General features: G+C 39.2%; 1 protein-coding gene across 1 annotated transcript in view; it reads left to right on the top strand.

Annotated features, from left to right (window-relative positions):
* Window positions 1–14,018, top strand: part of LOC141079259 (protein NipSnap homolog 2-like) — a 65,276-nt gene that overhangs the window by 33,128 nt on the left and 18,130 nt on the right. Inside the window, exons 2-5 of the mRNA XM_073565303.1 lie at window positions 2,539–2,678; window positions 6,628–6,673; window positions 11,285–11,379; window positions 12,948–13,018. Coding sequence (XP_073421404.1) covers window positions 2,539–2,678; window positions 6,628–6,673; window positions 11,285–11,379; window positions 12,948–13,018 — 352 coding nt within the window. The remainder of the gene's footprint in view (window positions 1–2,538; window positions 2,679–6,627; window positions 6,674–11,284; window positions 11,380–12,947; window positions 13,019–14,018) is intronic.

Genomic DNA, 14,018 nt, shown 5'->3' with positions numbered 1-14,018 from the left:
CTCAAAGCCACTGTTATCTCTCTTGATGCTGAGAAAGCGTTTGACCGCCTTAATTGGTCTTATCTTGAAGCGACTCTCAAAAAATTTGGAATGAATTCTCGACTCACGGGAGGTATTATGGCTTTGTACTCCGGCCCTGGGGCGAGGGTATATTCCAGCAATCATCTTTCCCCTACGTCTAATATAGCTAATGGGACTAGACAGGGCTGCCCCTTGTCACCATTGCTTTTCGCATTGGCTATTGAACCTCTGGCCCAATTAATCAGGAATAGGGCTAAGATCTCAGGAATTAAAACCTTGCATAGAGATTTTAAAATAGTGTTATATGCAGATTATATAATTCTTACCCTTACCGATCCAAGCAACTCTATCACTGCCTTACAAACTCTAATCCAGACTTTTTCCAAGGTATCTTATTTTAAAATAAACAACTCTAAATCCAAAATACTTATCTTTAACCTGGGAATAGACCAAGGAAAAATTGAGGGCCTCTCGCCTTGGGGTTGGGCTACTGATGGGCTGACATACCTAGGCCTAAAATTTGTCAAAAATATAAACTCTCTTATAAAATTAAACTTAGAGATTCTTACCAAAAAGCTTTTTAATGAATTTCGCATATCTAGAGATCATGGACTCTCTTGGTGGGGATGAATCATGATGGTTAAATCATACATCTTCCCAAAAATCCTATATCTACTTTGCTCTCTTCCTTTAAAAGTTCCCACTTCTTCTCTTACAAATCTCCAAGCCTCATTGAATTCCTTTATATGGAATAACAAAAGACCCAGAATAGCAAAAAACATTCTCTACAACCATAAATCTTATGGTGGAGCTTGTTCCCCAAATATCACGGCTTATTACACTGCAAATTTAGTCAAACAAAGCGCATTCTGGTGGCCACATGATAAGACACCAGCTTGGCATGAACTAGAATTGTCTTTTAACAATTATAAACCTCTTCACCTACTAATTCTGAACCAACTCCTTCATAAAAAATTAATTGAAAACTCTCATCCAATTTTTCAAGCTATTACTGAAGCTTGGAAAACATTTTCTGTTCCAAAAAGAGGCTCTAATAAAGAAGTCACATTAAAACATTTGACCTTATCAGTTATTTTTCAAGCATCCAATCAGACTATTGACCCTGTTTGGTCTCAAAAGACTCAAGGATTTATACGATGGTGCTCTTTGTACACCTTATAACAAACTCAAGAATAGATTTCAATCTACTACTCCTGCTTTCTTACAATATGTCATCCTTAAAGACAAACTCCATGAGTTCCTTGCTATTTCACCAAGAATTTTTGAATCAGCAGTTAACCTTATTTGTAATATACACCATAATATTTTCTGGAGTTTTGAGTATACATACAAGTGGTGTAATAATAGCTTTGCAGTGGTCAAGACTCAAAATATTATCAAATGGGAAAGCGAATTACATACAATAATTGACCCTCCTGACCTTGAACAGGCATGCACCCTCTCGTACGCCTCTACCATTTCCTTATCACTACAAGAGACCCACTTCAAACTTTTAACAAGATGGTATTATACCCCTGTAAGACTCCATAGAATCAACCCTGACAATTCTCCACTCTGTTGGAGGGGTTGTGGAAGGCCAGGAAATATCTTGCATATATTTTGGCAATGTCCCAAAATTGTTCCCTTTTGGAGAAAGGTTTCAAATCTTATGGATTTTATCTTAGGAACGCGACTAATTTTGTCTCCTCGTCTGGCCCTTCTTTCTCTAGACGCTGACAAAATTGACCCTACTAACAGGCTGTTGATTGTGCACATTTTACTAGTTTCCAAACACAATATCGCTTTCCTTTGGAAAAATCCAAAACCTCCACAAATTAACGATATTATAGACAAAATTAGCCTTCATCATTCCTTTGAACTGAAATTTGCACATATGCATGATCAATTTGCCAAACATGCTAGGAAATGGTCTAGATGGCTGGAGCTATTCTCTTAAGGTCTTCAGCTAGAGTGCGCCTGCCTAGGCCCCTTTGGGGTTAGGGCTTTGGCTTGGAACAAATGTAATATATTATATGCTTAAATACTTACCTTTGTAATAGTTCATTGTATAATATGCTTCTGCATTAACATGTTACATTTTATGTATTCTTTACATTTGGACACTGTTGTGCTTCCTCTTTTCCTTCTTTTCCTTTTCATCTTTCCTTCCCTCCCCTACACCTTCTTCCCCATTTATTAAAACTCCAATAAAACGTTTGGTAAACAATCAAGCCATACAGGGCAGTGATGAGAAGTGGAGAGCCTGACTTTGCTTGGCTCCACCTTCTTGACTGAATACAACTAATTACCACAAAGCACATTTGGGCATTAAGCTACCTATTCTGCTAAATGACACATCAATTTGGGCTACTAAGGAAGCCTTTGGGGACTTTAGGAGCTGATGGCAGTTTATGGAGCAAAATCCGCCCGCGTGCGCCTATTAATCCCACAGTTACATACATACATGCCTGCCGTAACACTTGTTGCTTTGTTAATGTTATGCTTTTCTCATCACAGGGGCCTCTCTACCTCCAGCTCTAAAGCCAAAGAAGACAGTTGGTTGAGATCGCTGTTTGTTCGGAAAGTTGATCCCCGTAAAGACGCTCATTCTAATCTACTGGCCAAGAGGGAGACCAGCAACCTCTACAAGATACAATGTAACTCTTCCCGCATTATGTACTGTGGTCTTTGTTGTCTTTGGAAACTGTTTATTTGTAAATAAGACATATTCTCAAATAGTTTGGTGGAAATATTTTACAAAAAGTGAAAAATATGTAAACCCAATGGATACATATTACAAGTAATATAGTAACAAGTACTTGCCAAACCTTACAGTGAAAGATCAGACAAATGACAGGTAATATGGACCCAGCCATAATGAATCAGCACGATAGGACCTTATTGTAAAATATACATTAATATAAGTAACACTAAGCAGAAAACACAGATACCATAATAAATAGACAGAAAGTAGTGACCGCTATAGTATAGCGTATAGGTGCAGCACGAGAGCAGTATGGGAGATTATAACTGCAATAAATAAAATCATCCACCGAGCAGGGCGCCAAGCCGAATAAATCTGGTAGTCTTACATCTGAATCAAAAAAGCCATTATTTTGGTCACTAAGCAAAAAAATTACCTTTTAGTACAGGTAAAAAAAGAAAGCATTGTCACTAGATAATGGTCCTGACTCACTGCGCTAGTGCTGTCTGTCTTTTGGTAAAGACAAAATGCATAAAAATGTATATTCTTAGTGGACCCATAACAATCACTGTGCCTTTTCACATTTCGTACTTTGATCTGTGTTGTGGGTCAAACTCGCCTATGGAAGTCAATGGCCCGGTGTGTAATCAATATGATACAGATGACAGTAGTGTATCTGTAGTTGGATTACTATAATGGTAACATTATCTTGCCATTACTACATTACTAGTGTCAAGTGTCTAATCCTGTATCCTATCACAGACCAGAACTAGTTGTATTACATTATAGAACGGAATATTTCACTGTTCTAAGTATCCCAATGTTAATGTCATTAATAACATTTTTTGGTATATCATTACTTTTTTTCCCCCTCTACATGTACAAACTTAGTGTTTGAGTGTACACTTAAAAGGAATCTGACATCAGGTTTTTGCTCCCCCCCATCTGAGAGCAGCATAATGCAGGGACAGATAGCTTGATTCCAGTGATGTCACTGATTGAGCTGCTTGCTGCAGATCTAGCAGTACTCTAAATGCTGAGTTCTGTATAACCCCGCCCACACCACTGATTGGTAGCTTTCTGTATACACTGTACATGGGCATTAAGCTACCAATCGGTGGTGGGGGGTTATATAGAGCTTAGGCTGGGTTCACATTGTGTTAAGGGGCAGTGGGTTGACGGATCCGTTACATAGCGGCACTAAGGCTAGGTAATGGATCGGTTAACGCCGTCATTGCCCGCAATGAATGTAGCGCATCCTAACGCATGCCAAAATCGGCATACGTTAGCAAGTATGCATTAATTCATGACGCACCCTTGAACGCTGCTTGCAGCATTTTTGGGTGCGTTGGCAGTAACGCACGGAGAACGGACCTGTTCGCTGTGCATAGAACTGTATGGGCTAACGCATGGTAGTGCATGGTACCTTAGCGCTACCTAGCGTTAATGCATACCGTTAACGCTAGGTCACTAAAGATGTCAAAAATGACATCAGCGTTAGCGCATCCGTTTAACGGCTCTGTTAAAGGGAATCTGTCACCCCTTTTTTGAGATATCATATAATGATATCATTCAATTGTGTGTCGCATAAGGATTCTCTTAGTACTTTTGCTTCCCCCTGACCCCGCACCTTTCATGCATAAATACCTTTTTTATATCGGTTCAGATGTATGTAAACTGCCGCTGTCCGGTCCGCTGGGCGGGGCTTATTCACCTGCTCCCCCCCGTCTTGCTCTTGGTATTTCTTCTTGTGTAGAGCAAGACAGGGAGGGGGGTGGAAGTTGAATAAGCCCCGTCCATCGGACTGGACCGTGACAGTTTACATACATCTGAACCGATATAAAAAAGGTATTTATGCATGAAAGGTGCGGGGTCAGGGGGAAGCAAAAGTACTAAGAGAATCCTTATGTGACACACAATTGAATGATATCATTATATGATGTCTCAAAAAAGGGGTGACAGATTCCCTTTAAATGGATGCCCTAACGCAATGTGAACCTAGCCTTAGGGATATGGAAGACAACAAAGCAACAGGTCTACTAGTTCTCTACACTGTGTTCCAAATTATTATGCAAAAAGAGTTTAGGAGTGATAAGGTTAGAATTTTTTTGTTTGTCCTTTACACTCATTGATGGTGATGTGTGTCAGGGCTTTTTATATCACTGAAAGCAATTGCAGATACCTGTGCAAATTAGTTTGGCAGGTGTGTCCAAATAAAGGCAACGATTACTGAAGTAGGCTGTTCCACATTATTAAGCAGCCTACATTTTTTGCCACTATGGGAAAGAAAAAGGATGTGTCGGCTGCTGAGAAGCAACAAATTGTGGAGTATTTAGGTCAAGGCATGACTACAATCAACATTGCCAAGACACTTCATCGTGATCATCGCACAATCAAGAAGTATGTAGCTGATTCCCAGCACACACGTGTGCGTGCTGATAAGGAAGAATTGAGGACTCTTTCCAACAGGCAATTGCGTCAGGTTAAAGTAGCAGCTGCAAAAATGCCTTGTCATAGCAGCAGACAAGTTTTTGAAGCTGCTGGTGCCTCCAACGTCACCCGAACAACAAGATGCAGGGTCCTTCAGAGGTTTGCAGCTGTGCGTAAGCCATCCTGTCGACCATCTCTATCCACTGCACACAAGCAGAAACGGCTCCAGTGGGCCAAACGATACATGAAGACTGACTTCCAAACTGTTTTGTTCACCGATGAGTGCCGTGCAACGCTCGATGGTCCAGATGGATGGAGTGGAGGATGGCTGGTTGATGGACACCCCATGAAAACACGGCTAAGGCGCCAACAAGGAGGAGGTGGAGTAATGTTTTGGGCTGGAATCATGGGGAGAGAGATTGTCGGCCCCTTTAGGATCCCTGAAGGGGTAAAGATGAACTCCATAATCTATGTGGAGTTTCTAAAACAGCACTTCCTGCCATGGTTCAAGAGGAAGAACCGTGCTTTCCGCAGCAAGATCAATTTCATGCATGATAATGCACCGTCTCATGCTGCAAATAACACATCTGCATCTCTGGCTGCTATGGGAGGACAAACTTATGGTGTGGCCACCATCTTCCCCTGACCTCAACCTCATTGAGAACCTCTGGAGCATCATCAAAAGGAGTGTCTATGATGGCGGGAGGCAGTTCACATCTAAGCAACAGCTCTGGGAGGGTATTCTGTCCACATGCAAAACAATTGAAGCACAAACCATCCAAAAACTGACATTTTCAATGGACGAGAGAGTTCAGAAGCTTCTTTCGAACAAGGGGTCCTATGTGCAAATGTAACATCACCTAGAATAACGTTTTGACTTGAAAACTGTTTGATTTCATTTTGTAATAAGCTGATAATGCTTATAATTTCACAATTGACCATTTTTTTTGTTCAAAATAAAAATAAAAAGGTTGAAAACTCTGCTGTGCATAATAATTTGGAACATGCATTTTGAGTGTTTCTTATTTTTAAAAATATACTGTTTTCATAGGCAGTTTGTTCAAAAACATTGCAATTATACTAGAATATTAGATGACTGGAAAATAACAATGACTGCAATTCATATAGGTAATATAGAGAAAATATGAGGAAATATCTTTTGCATAATAATTTGGAACACAGTGTAGTGATAATCTCCTGCTGATAGCAGTGATTTTATCAAAACTACACTAAGTACCCCAATAAGTGACACATCGCAGGAATCTGAGTCTCTGCCCCTACATTATGCTGCCCTTAAATCGGGTGACAAAAATCTGGTGACAGATTCTTATGTCAGGAAAAATGTCTGTCTTTTTGTTAACTAGATAATTTCTAAAATTGAGTGACTTGAGTGTCTGATTACTTTTTTGACATAGTAGACCCAATGCACGATCTACTTTTTCCTCTAATACGGTTTTCTTTTATTACTCCAGTTCACAATGTAAAGCCAGAATGTCTTAATGCATACAACAAGCTCTGGTAAGTTCCCTCCACGTTTAACCCCTTAGTGATGGAGCCAATTTGCTACTTTATGACCAAGCCAATTTTTACAATTCTGGCCACTGTCACTTTGAGGTTATAGCTCTGGAACGCTTCAACGGATCCCGCTGATTCTGAGATTATTTTTTCGTGACATATTGACATATTTTACTTCATGTTAGTGGTAAAAATTTCTTCGATATGACTTGTGTTTCTGAAAAAAACAAATATGGCGAAAATATTTAAAATTTTGCAGTTTTCAAACTTATAATTTTTATGCCCTTTTATCAGAGAGAGATGTCACACAAAATAGTTAATAAATAACATTTCCCACATGTCTACTTCACATCAGCTCAATTTTGGAACCAAAAATTTTTTTGTTAAGTTAAAATTGTTAAAAGTTGACCAGCGATTTCTCATTTTTACAACAAAATTTACAACATCATTTTTTCTTTAGGGATCACATTACATTTAAAGTCACTTTGAGGAGTCAATATGACAGAAAATACCCAAAAGTGACACCATTCTAAAAACTGCACCCCTGCTCAATAACACATTCAAGAACTTTATTAACCCTTTACGTGCTTCACACGAACTGAAGCAATGTGGAAGGAAAAAAGTAACGTTTAACTTTTTTTTTTTTTTTCACAAACATTTTACTTCAGAACAAATTTTTTTTATTTTCACAAGTGTAAAAGGAGACAGTGAACCACAAAATTTGTTGTGCAATTTCTCCTGAATACGCCGATACCCCATATGTGGGGATAAACCACTGTTTGGGCGCACGGCAGGGCTTGGATCGGAAGGAGCGCCATTTGACACTTTCAAAGCAGAATTGGCTGGAATTGAGATCGGACGCCATGTCACGTTTGGAGAGCCCCTGATGTGCCTAAACAGTGGAAACCCCCCAAACAAGTGACACCATTTTGGAAACTAGACCCCTTAAGGAACTTATCTAGATGTGTGGTGAGCACTTTGAACCTCCAAGTGCTTCACAGAAGTTTATAACGTAGAGCTGTGAAAATTAAAAACTTTTTTTTTTTCCACAAAAATGATTTTTTTAGCCCCCAATTTTTTATTTTCCCAATGGTAACAGGAGAAATTAGACCCCCAAAGTTGTGCAATTTGTCCTGAGTACGCTGTTGCCCCATATCTTGGGGTAACCCTCTGTTTGGGCACACTTCGTGGCTCGGAAGGGAGGGAGCACTGTTTGACTTTTAGAATGAAAAATCAGCTGGAATCAATGGTGGCGCCATGTCGCATTTGGAGACCCCCCTGATGTGCCTAAACAGTGGAAACCCCTCAATTCTAACTCCAACCATAACCCCAACACAACCCATAATCCCAATCCTAACCACAAATCTACCCCTAATCCTAACCATAACCTTAATCCTAACCACAAAGGTAACCCCAACACACCCCTAACTCTCATCCCAACCCTAACTAATCCCAAAATGTAAATATATTTTCGTCATTTCATTATTTTTCTCTAACTATGGGGGTGATAAAGAGGGGGTTTATTTATATATTTTTTTTTTTTATTTTCATCACTGTGATAGGGTCTATCACAGTGACCAAAATGAACCAATAGGAAAAATGTTCCTGGGAGCCGGCCGGCAGATCTTGACGGGCGCATTGCGCATGCGCCTGCCATTTTTTTCCCGGAAGATGGTGCCCATGGAGGGGAAGCACGCGGACCGGGGGGATCGGGGACCCTATTTCTCTGTCCTCTGATGTGCGTTAAATGGCACATCGGGCTTTTTTTTTTTTTTTCATTTGCGGTCGCCGTTATATTGTTAATAATGGCGATCGCAAAACCGGGGTCGGTAAAAACCGACCTGAATCATGTTCTCTGGGTTCTCAGCTACCCCCGGCGGCCGAGACCCCAGAGAAAATCCGACTTTGGGGGGTGCTATACACTTTTTCTACAGCGCCATGAATTAACGGCGCTGTGGTTTAAGTACCTTTAACTACCGCCGCTAAACGACATATCGGCGGTCGTTAAGGGGTTAATGTAAACCACTGTACTGTAGGTAACACTGCATGAAAAAAAGCAGTGTAGGGGGTGACCTAACCACAATGTCTGGACTGTTTTTAAAAATAAGGGCATTAAAAAGGACAGTAAAATTTACTGTTGCTTCAAAAAATGTAGACAGTTTTCATTGATGAGACAGAACATGTGGCGCACACTGATAGATTTGATGCACCTTTGACTTTTTCTTTGGGGTTGTATACTTTAGACCAGAATCTGGTCTCTGAGACCTGTCGCTCATCTGTAAGAAAGAGAAATGTGAGGGGAACAAACTCTCATCAGATTGTCAGAACAAGCTCATTGACGAGTTCTCTGTTAACTCATTATACAGCCAGAAATTCGGACTATAGAAGACAAAACTGTGCCTTTTTTATGAAACCCAATTGAAAAAATTATTTTTAGCCACAAGTAAATGCTTTTAATTAAAAAAAAAAAAGATACACTCCCTCTTTAGACCATGTTCACAGTGTAAATACATTTGTTTCTGCTGCTTTTTTTCCACATGTTCTTCAGGTGTCGGCACCATAATAAACAATAACAATCTTTTCTGGCAAACGCTTTAACAAAGTGGTGGGCTTTTTCCTAGACTCTCTTACAAAATTTCTAGCAAGGAGTCCTAAATGGCCGCGGGACTCGAACAAGTCACTCAAGCACCCGCGATACTCTGTGCATACCCGAGCACCCCAGGCAAACTCAAGTACCGTAATGAGTACTTGCCCCATCACTAATGTTAAACCATGGGCATGTATTACAATCTTTGCCATTCCTTATTATTTTCCAATTTGTAAGTTGCACAAAGAAAGGCAACCTAAATTCTAAGTTCCAGTTACTAGATTATTGGTGATGGAGTGTTGATCCAAAGATTGATTCTGACTGCTTTACCTGGATATTTTTTTCTCTGGGAGGCTGAAAATTGTTTCTGCCTAGTTTTCCTGTGGGTTTCATGACTTGTTTACAAAAATGATCATAAGGGTTCTGTTACAGGGACCATACCATTCTATGAGGAAATAGATCAGACTATATACGGTATAAGCACCGACTTTCACAAATGGAAGTTGAGAGGCACAGAATACTGTTAATTTATTTTACTCACTTATATAGCGCTATTAGTTCCACAGTGCTTTTAGAAAAATATTAAGATTTGAGAATTCTAAGTGGTTGATACCTTTTAATGGCTAACTGAATAGATGGTAACAAATTGCAAGACTTGAAGACTACTCAGGTCTCCAGGCATAGAATAGCAAAATCTAAAGAGTCACATATTTATACATAACGGGACACAGAAATAATGCAATAGGTAAGACAAGTGACGTGAAGCAGTACTATCATTATGGGAGAGGGAGAAGCAGATGTGGCCACAAATATTGGAACAGTTCATAGATAAGAAGTGTGAAAGTTTTAGTGTCCTCTGAGGTCTGGTCCATGATTGTGATGCCCTCAGATGATTGAGGAGCACATGCCTTACTTGATGTAAAAAGACATAAATCCATTCGACACATTCATTCCTGCACTGAGTGTGTCAAAGGTTGTCATGAGTTTATACTGCCAGACTCTTCTGTCTCTCTGAGATTTGAAGTTACCTTTTAGTACAAGTAACTTCATGTCCATGGTGCTGTCATCAGGGATACAATGTTTGACCAAAGGTAGGTCTATTAAATTTTTTCTTTTGTGTGGCGATGAGAATTCATCTTTGTAAGTTTTTGCCCGGTCTCCCCCACATACAGACCCCCAGTTGTACATTTGGTACATATAATTAAGTACACCACATTAGATGTGATGCAGTTGAAAGGACCTGGGATTTTGCAGAAATTAGAAGAAGGATAAATTCTCACCACCACACAAGAAAAGAGAATAGATCTACCTGTGGCCAAACATTTTTGTGTCCGTGATCACAGCATCATGGACATGAAATTACTAATATTAAAAGGTAACTTCAAATCTCAGAGAGACAGGAGAGTCTGGGAGTATAAACTCATGACAACCTTTGACACGCTCAGTGCAGGAATGAATGTGTCGCATGGATTTATGTCTTTCTACATCAACTACGGAATATGCTCCTCAGACCTTTTGGGGGCATCACAATCATGGACCAGACCTCAATCACAGGACAATAAAACTTTCACACTCCTTATATATGAATTGTTCCAATACTTAAGGCCACAGCTGCTTCTCCCTCTCCCATAATGATAGTTCTGCTTCATGTCACTAGTCTTAACTATTGCATTATTTCTGTGTCCCATTGTGCATAAGTATGTGACTCTTCAGATTTTGTGTTACTCTTTGCCTGATGAGACCGGAGTAGTTTTGAAAGCTTGCAATTTACCTTTTAATGGCTATCTGAAAAGATGGTATCCACCACCAAGGACTCTCAGATCTTAATATTTTTCTATCTACTGGCTAACACTGTACAAAGATTTTTATAAAAATGCCTAGATTTAATACTTTAAATGCATAAATATTGTAATTTGTCTAATCCTATGATATCAGATTCCATTTCATAATGTGGAGTAAGAGTTAGGCTTGGTACTATATTTTGTGAAAAGTGTCCTAAATGCTCTACTACATTTTTGTTTTTAAAGTGAGGAGGTACTGCCAAAGGTCTATGCGGGAGAAGAATACCCATGTACGTTGGTGGGAACTTGGAATACATGGTATGGAGAACAGGATCAGGCAGGTGTGTGCATTTTCATCTCAAACTTTGCAAGTACAATAGAAAGTAAAAGTTTGGAGCACCGCTGGTTAAAATGACTGTTATTGTGAACACTTCAGCAAGTTGAAGATGAAATGATCTCTGAAAGGCCTAAAATTAAAGATGACGCATTTCCTGTGTATTTTGGGAAAAGAACTTTTGTAATTTTTAAGATGTAAAAAAAAAAAAAAAAAACAGAAAATGGGCTGATGCAAAAGTTTGAGCACCCCCTGCATGGTTAGTACCAGTAGCACCTCCTTTTGAAAGTATCACCGCTTGTAAACTTTTTGTAGCCAGCCAAGAGTCTGTCAATTCTTGTTTGTGTGATTTTCATCCATTCTTCCTTAAAAAAAATTCTTCCAGTTCTGAGATTCCTGGGTCATCTTGCATGCACTGCTATTTTGACGTCTAGCCACAGATTTTCAATGATGTACAGATCAGGAGACACTGAGGGCCATTGTAAAACCTTCAGCTTGCGCTTTTTCAGGAAGTCTATTGTGCAGTTTGACGTGTGTTTTAGAATCATTATCCATTTGTAGAAGCCATCCTCTTTTCAACTTCACCTTTTTTTTACAGATATGTTTTCATCAAGAATTTGTTGAAATTTCATTTAATTTATTCGTCCCTCTATCCGTGAAATGTTCCCCGTTCCATTGGCTGCAACACAACCCCAAAACATGATTGATTCACCCCCATGCTTAATGGTTGGCGAGATATTCTTTTCCTGAAATTCTGTGCCCACATACCTTTGATCATTATGGACAAATCTATTTTAACCTAATCTGTCCAGAGGACTTATTACCAAAATGCATCAGTCTTGTTTAGATGTTCTTTTGCATACTTCTGACCCTGAAGTTTATGGGGAGGATGCAGGAGAGGTTTTCTTCTGATGACTCTTCCTTGAAGGCCATATATGTGCAAGTGTCTCTGAACAATACAACAATGTACCTCTCGAGCAATTCTATGAGCAGCTTTCATTGAAATTGTGCTTGGTCTTTCAGACCTTATCTTGACCTCCATTAACTCACATTTTTTAATTACGTTTCGAACTGAAGAAAGGACAACTTGAAAACCCTTTGATATCTTCTTATAATCTTCTACTGCTTTGTGGGGTGCCACCATTTTCATTTTCAGAGTGTTAGCCAGCTGCTTAGAAGAAACCTTGGCTGCTGTTTTTTGGCACAAGGTTAGAGGATGTTGGTTTTTAATGAAGCTGGGAAATTTGGATCACCTGGCCTTTCCCAGCGATGATGGTGAGAGTCGTAATCCTAATAAGCCAGTTAAGGTCTGAAACCTTAGTCAAAGCTATCTGAGTGTTAAAACTTTTGCATTCCTTTTGTGCAATTTTTGAAATGTAAAAAAATAACTTTTTTTTTTTCTTAAAATGCAAAGGAAATGTGTCATCTTCAACTTTAGCTCTTATAAAGATCATTTTGTCTACAACTTGCTTAACTGTTCATAATAACAGTAATTTTCACCAGGGGTGCCCAAACTTTTAAATGCCCCTGTGACGTGTTCCTAAAGATCATGTGCTGATATGGATCTTTTTACAGTTCACTTGTGGCGGTATGAAGGAGGATATCCAGCACTCACTGAGGTGATGAATAAACTTAGGAAAAACAAGGTAAGTCCTCACAAGAAACTCCATAAAGATTCACATATTACAGCAATACATTTTAGATTGCAATAAATTAAAATTACTTAGGTCAGTCAAATTTGCAAAAATGTAAAGGGAGCAACTTGGTATTTTCAAAATTAGTTGCATATTATTCCAGCTCTCAAAACATGGTATACAAGCAATCAATCAAATGGGGAAAGGAAAAAACAAACTAAACAGAACAAATACACAAACGGCCCTCACAAAAAAATACCAGCACAGTTTATAGGTAAAAAAAAAAAAAAGTTAAAAAATCACATTGAGATATTATAATAATGTACACATAACGGTATTTATTTGTGCCGATTATAACAAATTTTTAAATCTGCCCCGCTTTGCTAATTTCAACCCCCTAATAGATGTCCCACCAGTGTCTATATACTCTTCAGCTGCAATTGGAATTGCCCTTTTGTAGTTATAATTCTCTTGGCTGATCATCTATATAAGTATAGCTGCCTCTGTTTTTTTATCATTGTTACCTGGTTTCTAGCACAGGTTAATTCTCCTGTAATAACTAGGCAGTGCAGTGCTGAGCTGTATTTACCATCAGCTGACAAATCGGTGAACCTGCTATTGCTGGTTTGTTGATACATATGGCAGTAGATAATTCTCTTTCATATGCATCAAAAGAGCCGCATTTTCAGTTTCACATTACTGATCTCTCAGCATCGGGTATCAAACGCCTCTCCGCTCTGCTAATTGGTACAATCTCCCTTGTGGAGGAGAGTTGTTGATCTAACAATCATTTATATCCATACAGGTATACTGAGGTAGATGGCAGAATATAACATCTCTCAGGCAGAGTACAAAAGCATTGCATTCTACACTTGCATCAGCTTGATGATAATTCAGGAAAGTGGGGTTAGTCAGGAGCACACAGGAGAGGGAGGACTTTTTGTCTTTAGGAGAAGCAAGGTGCTGCTGAAAAATGTACTTTTACCAGTGTAAGAACAGGACTCCCTTTTCA

The sequence above is a fragment of the Dendrobates tinctorius genome, unplaced genomic scaffold (assembly GCF_039654945.1).
Source record: "Dendrobates tinctorius isolate UK_male_01 unplaced genomic scaffold, ASM3965494v1 ptg000644l, whole genome shotgun sequence".
NCBI classification, from domain to species: Eukaryota; Metazoa; Chordata; class Amphibia; order Anura; family Dendrobatidae; genus Dendrobates; species Dendrobates tinctorius.
The sequence above is the reverse complement of the archived record's forward strand: the minus strand, read 5'-3'. Positions and strand labels throughout refer to the sequence as shown.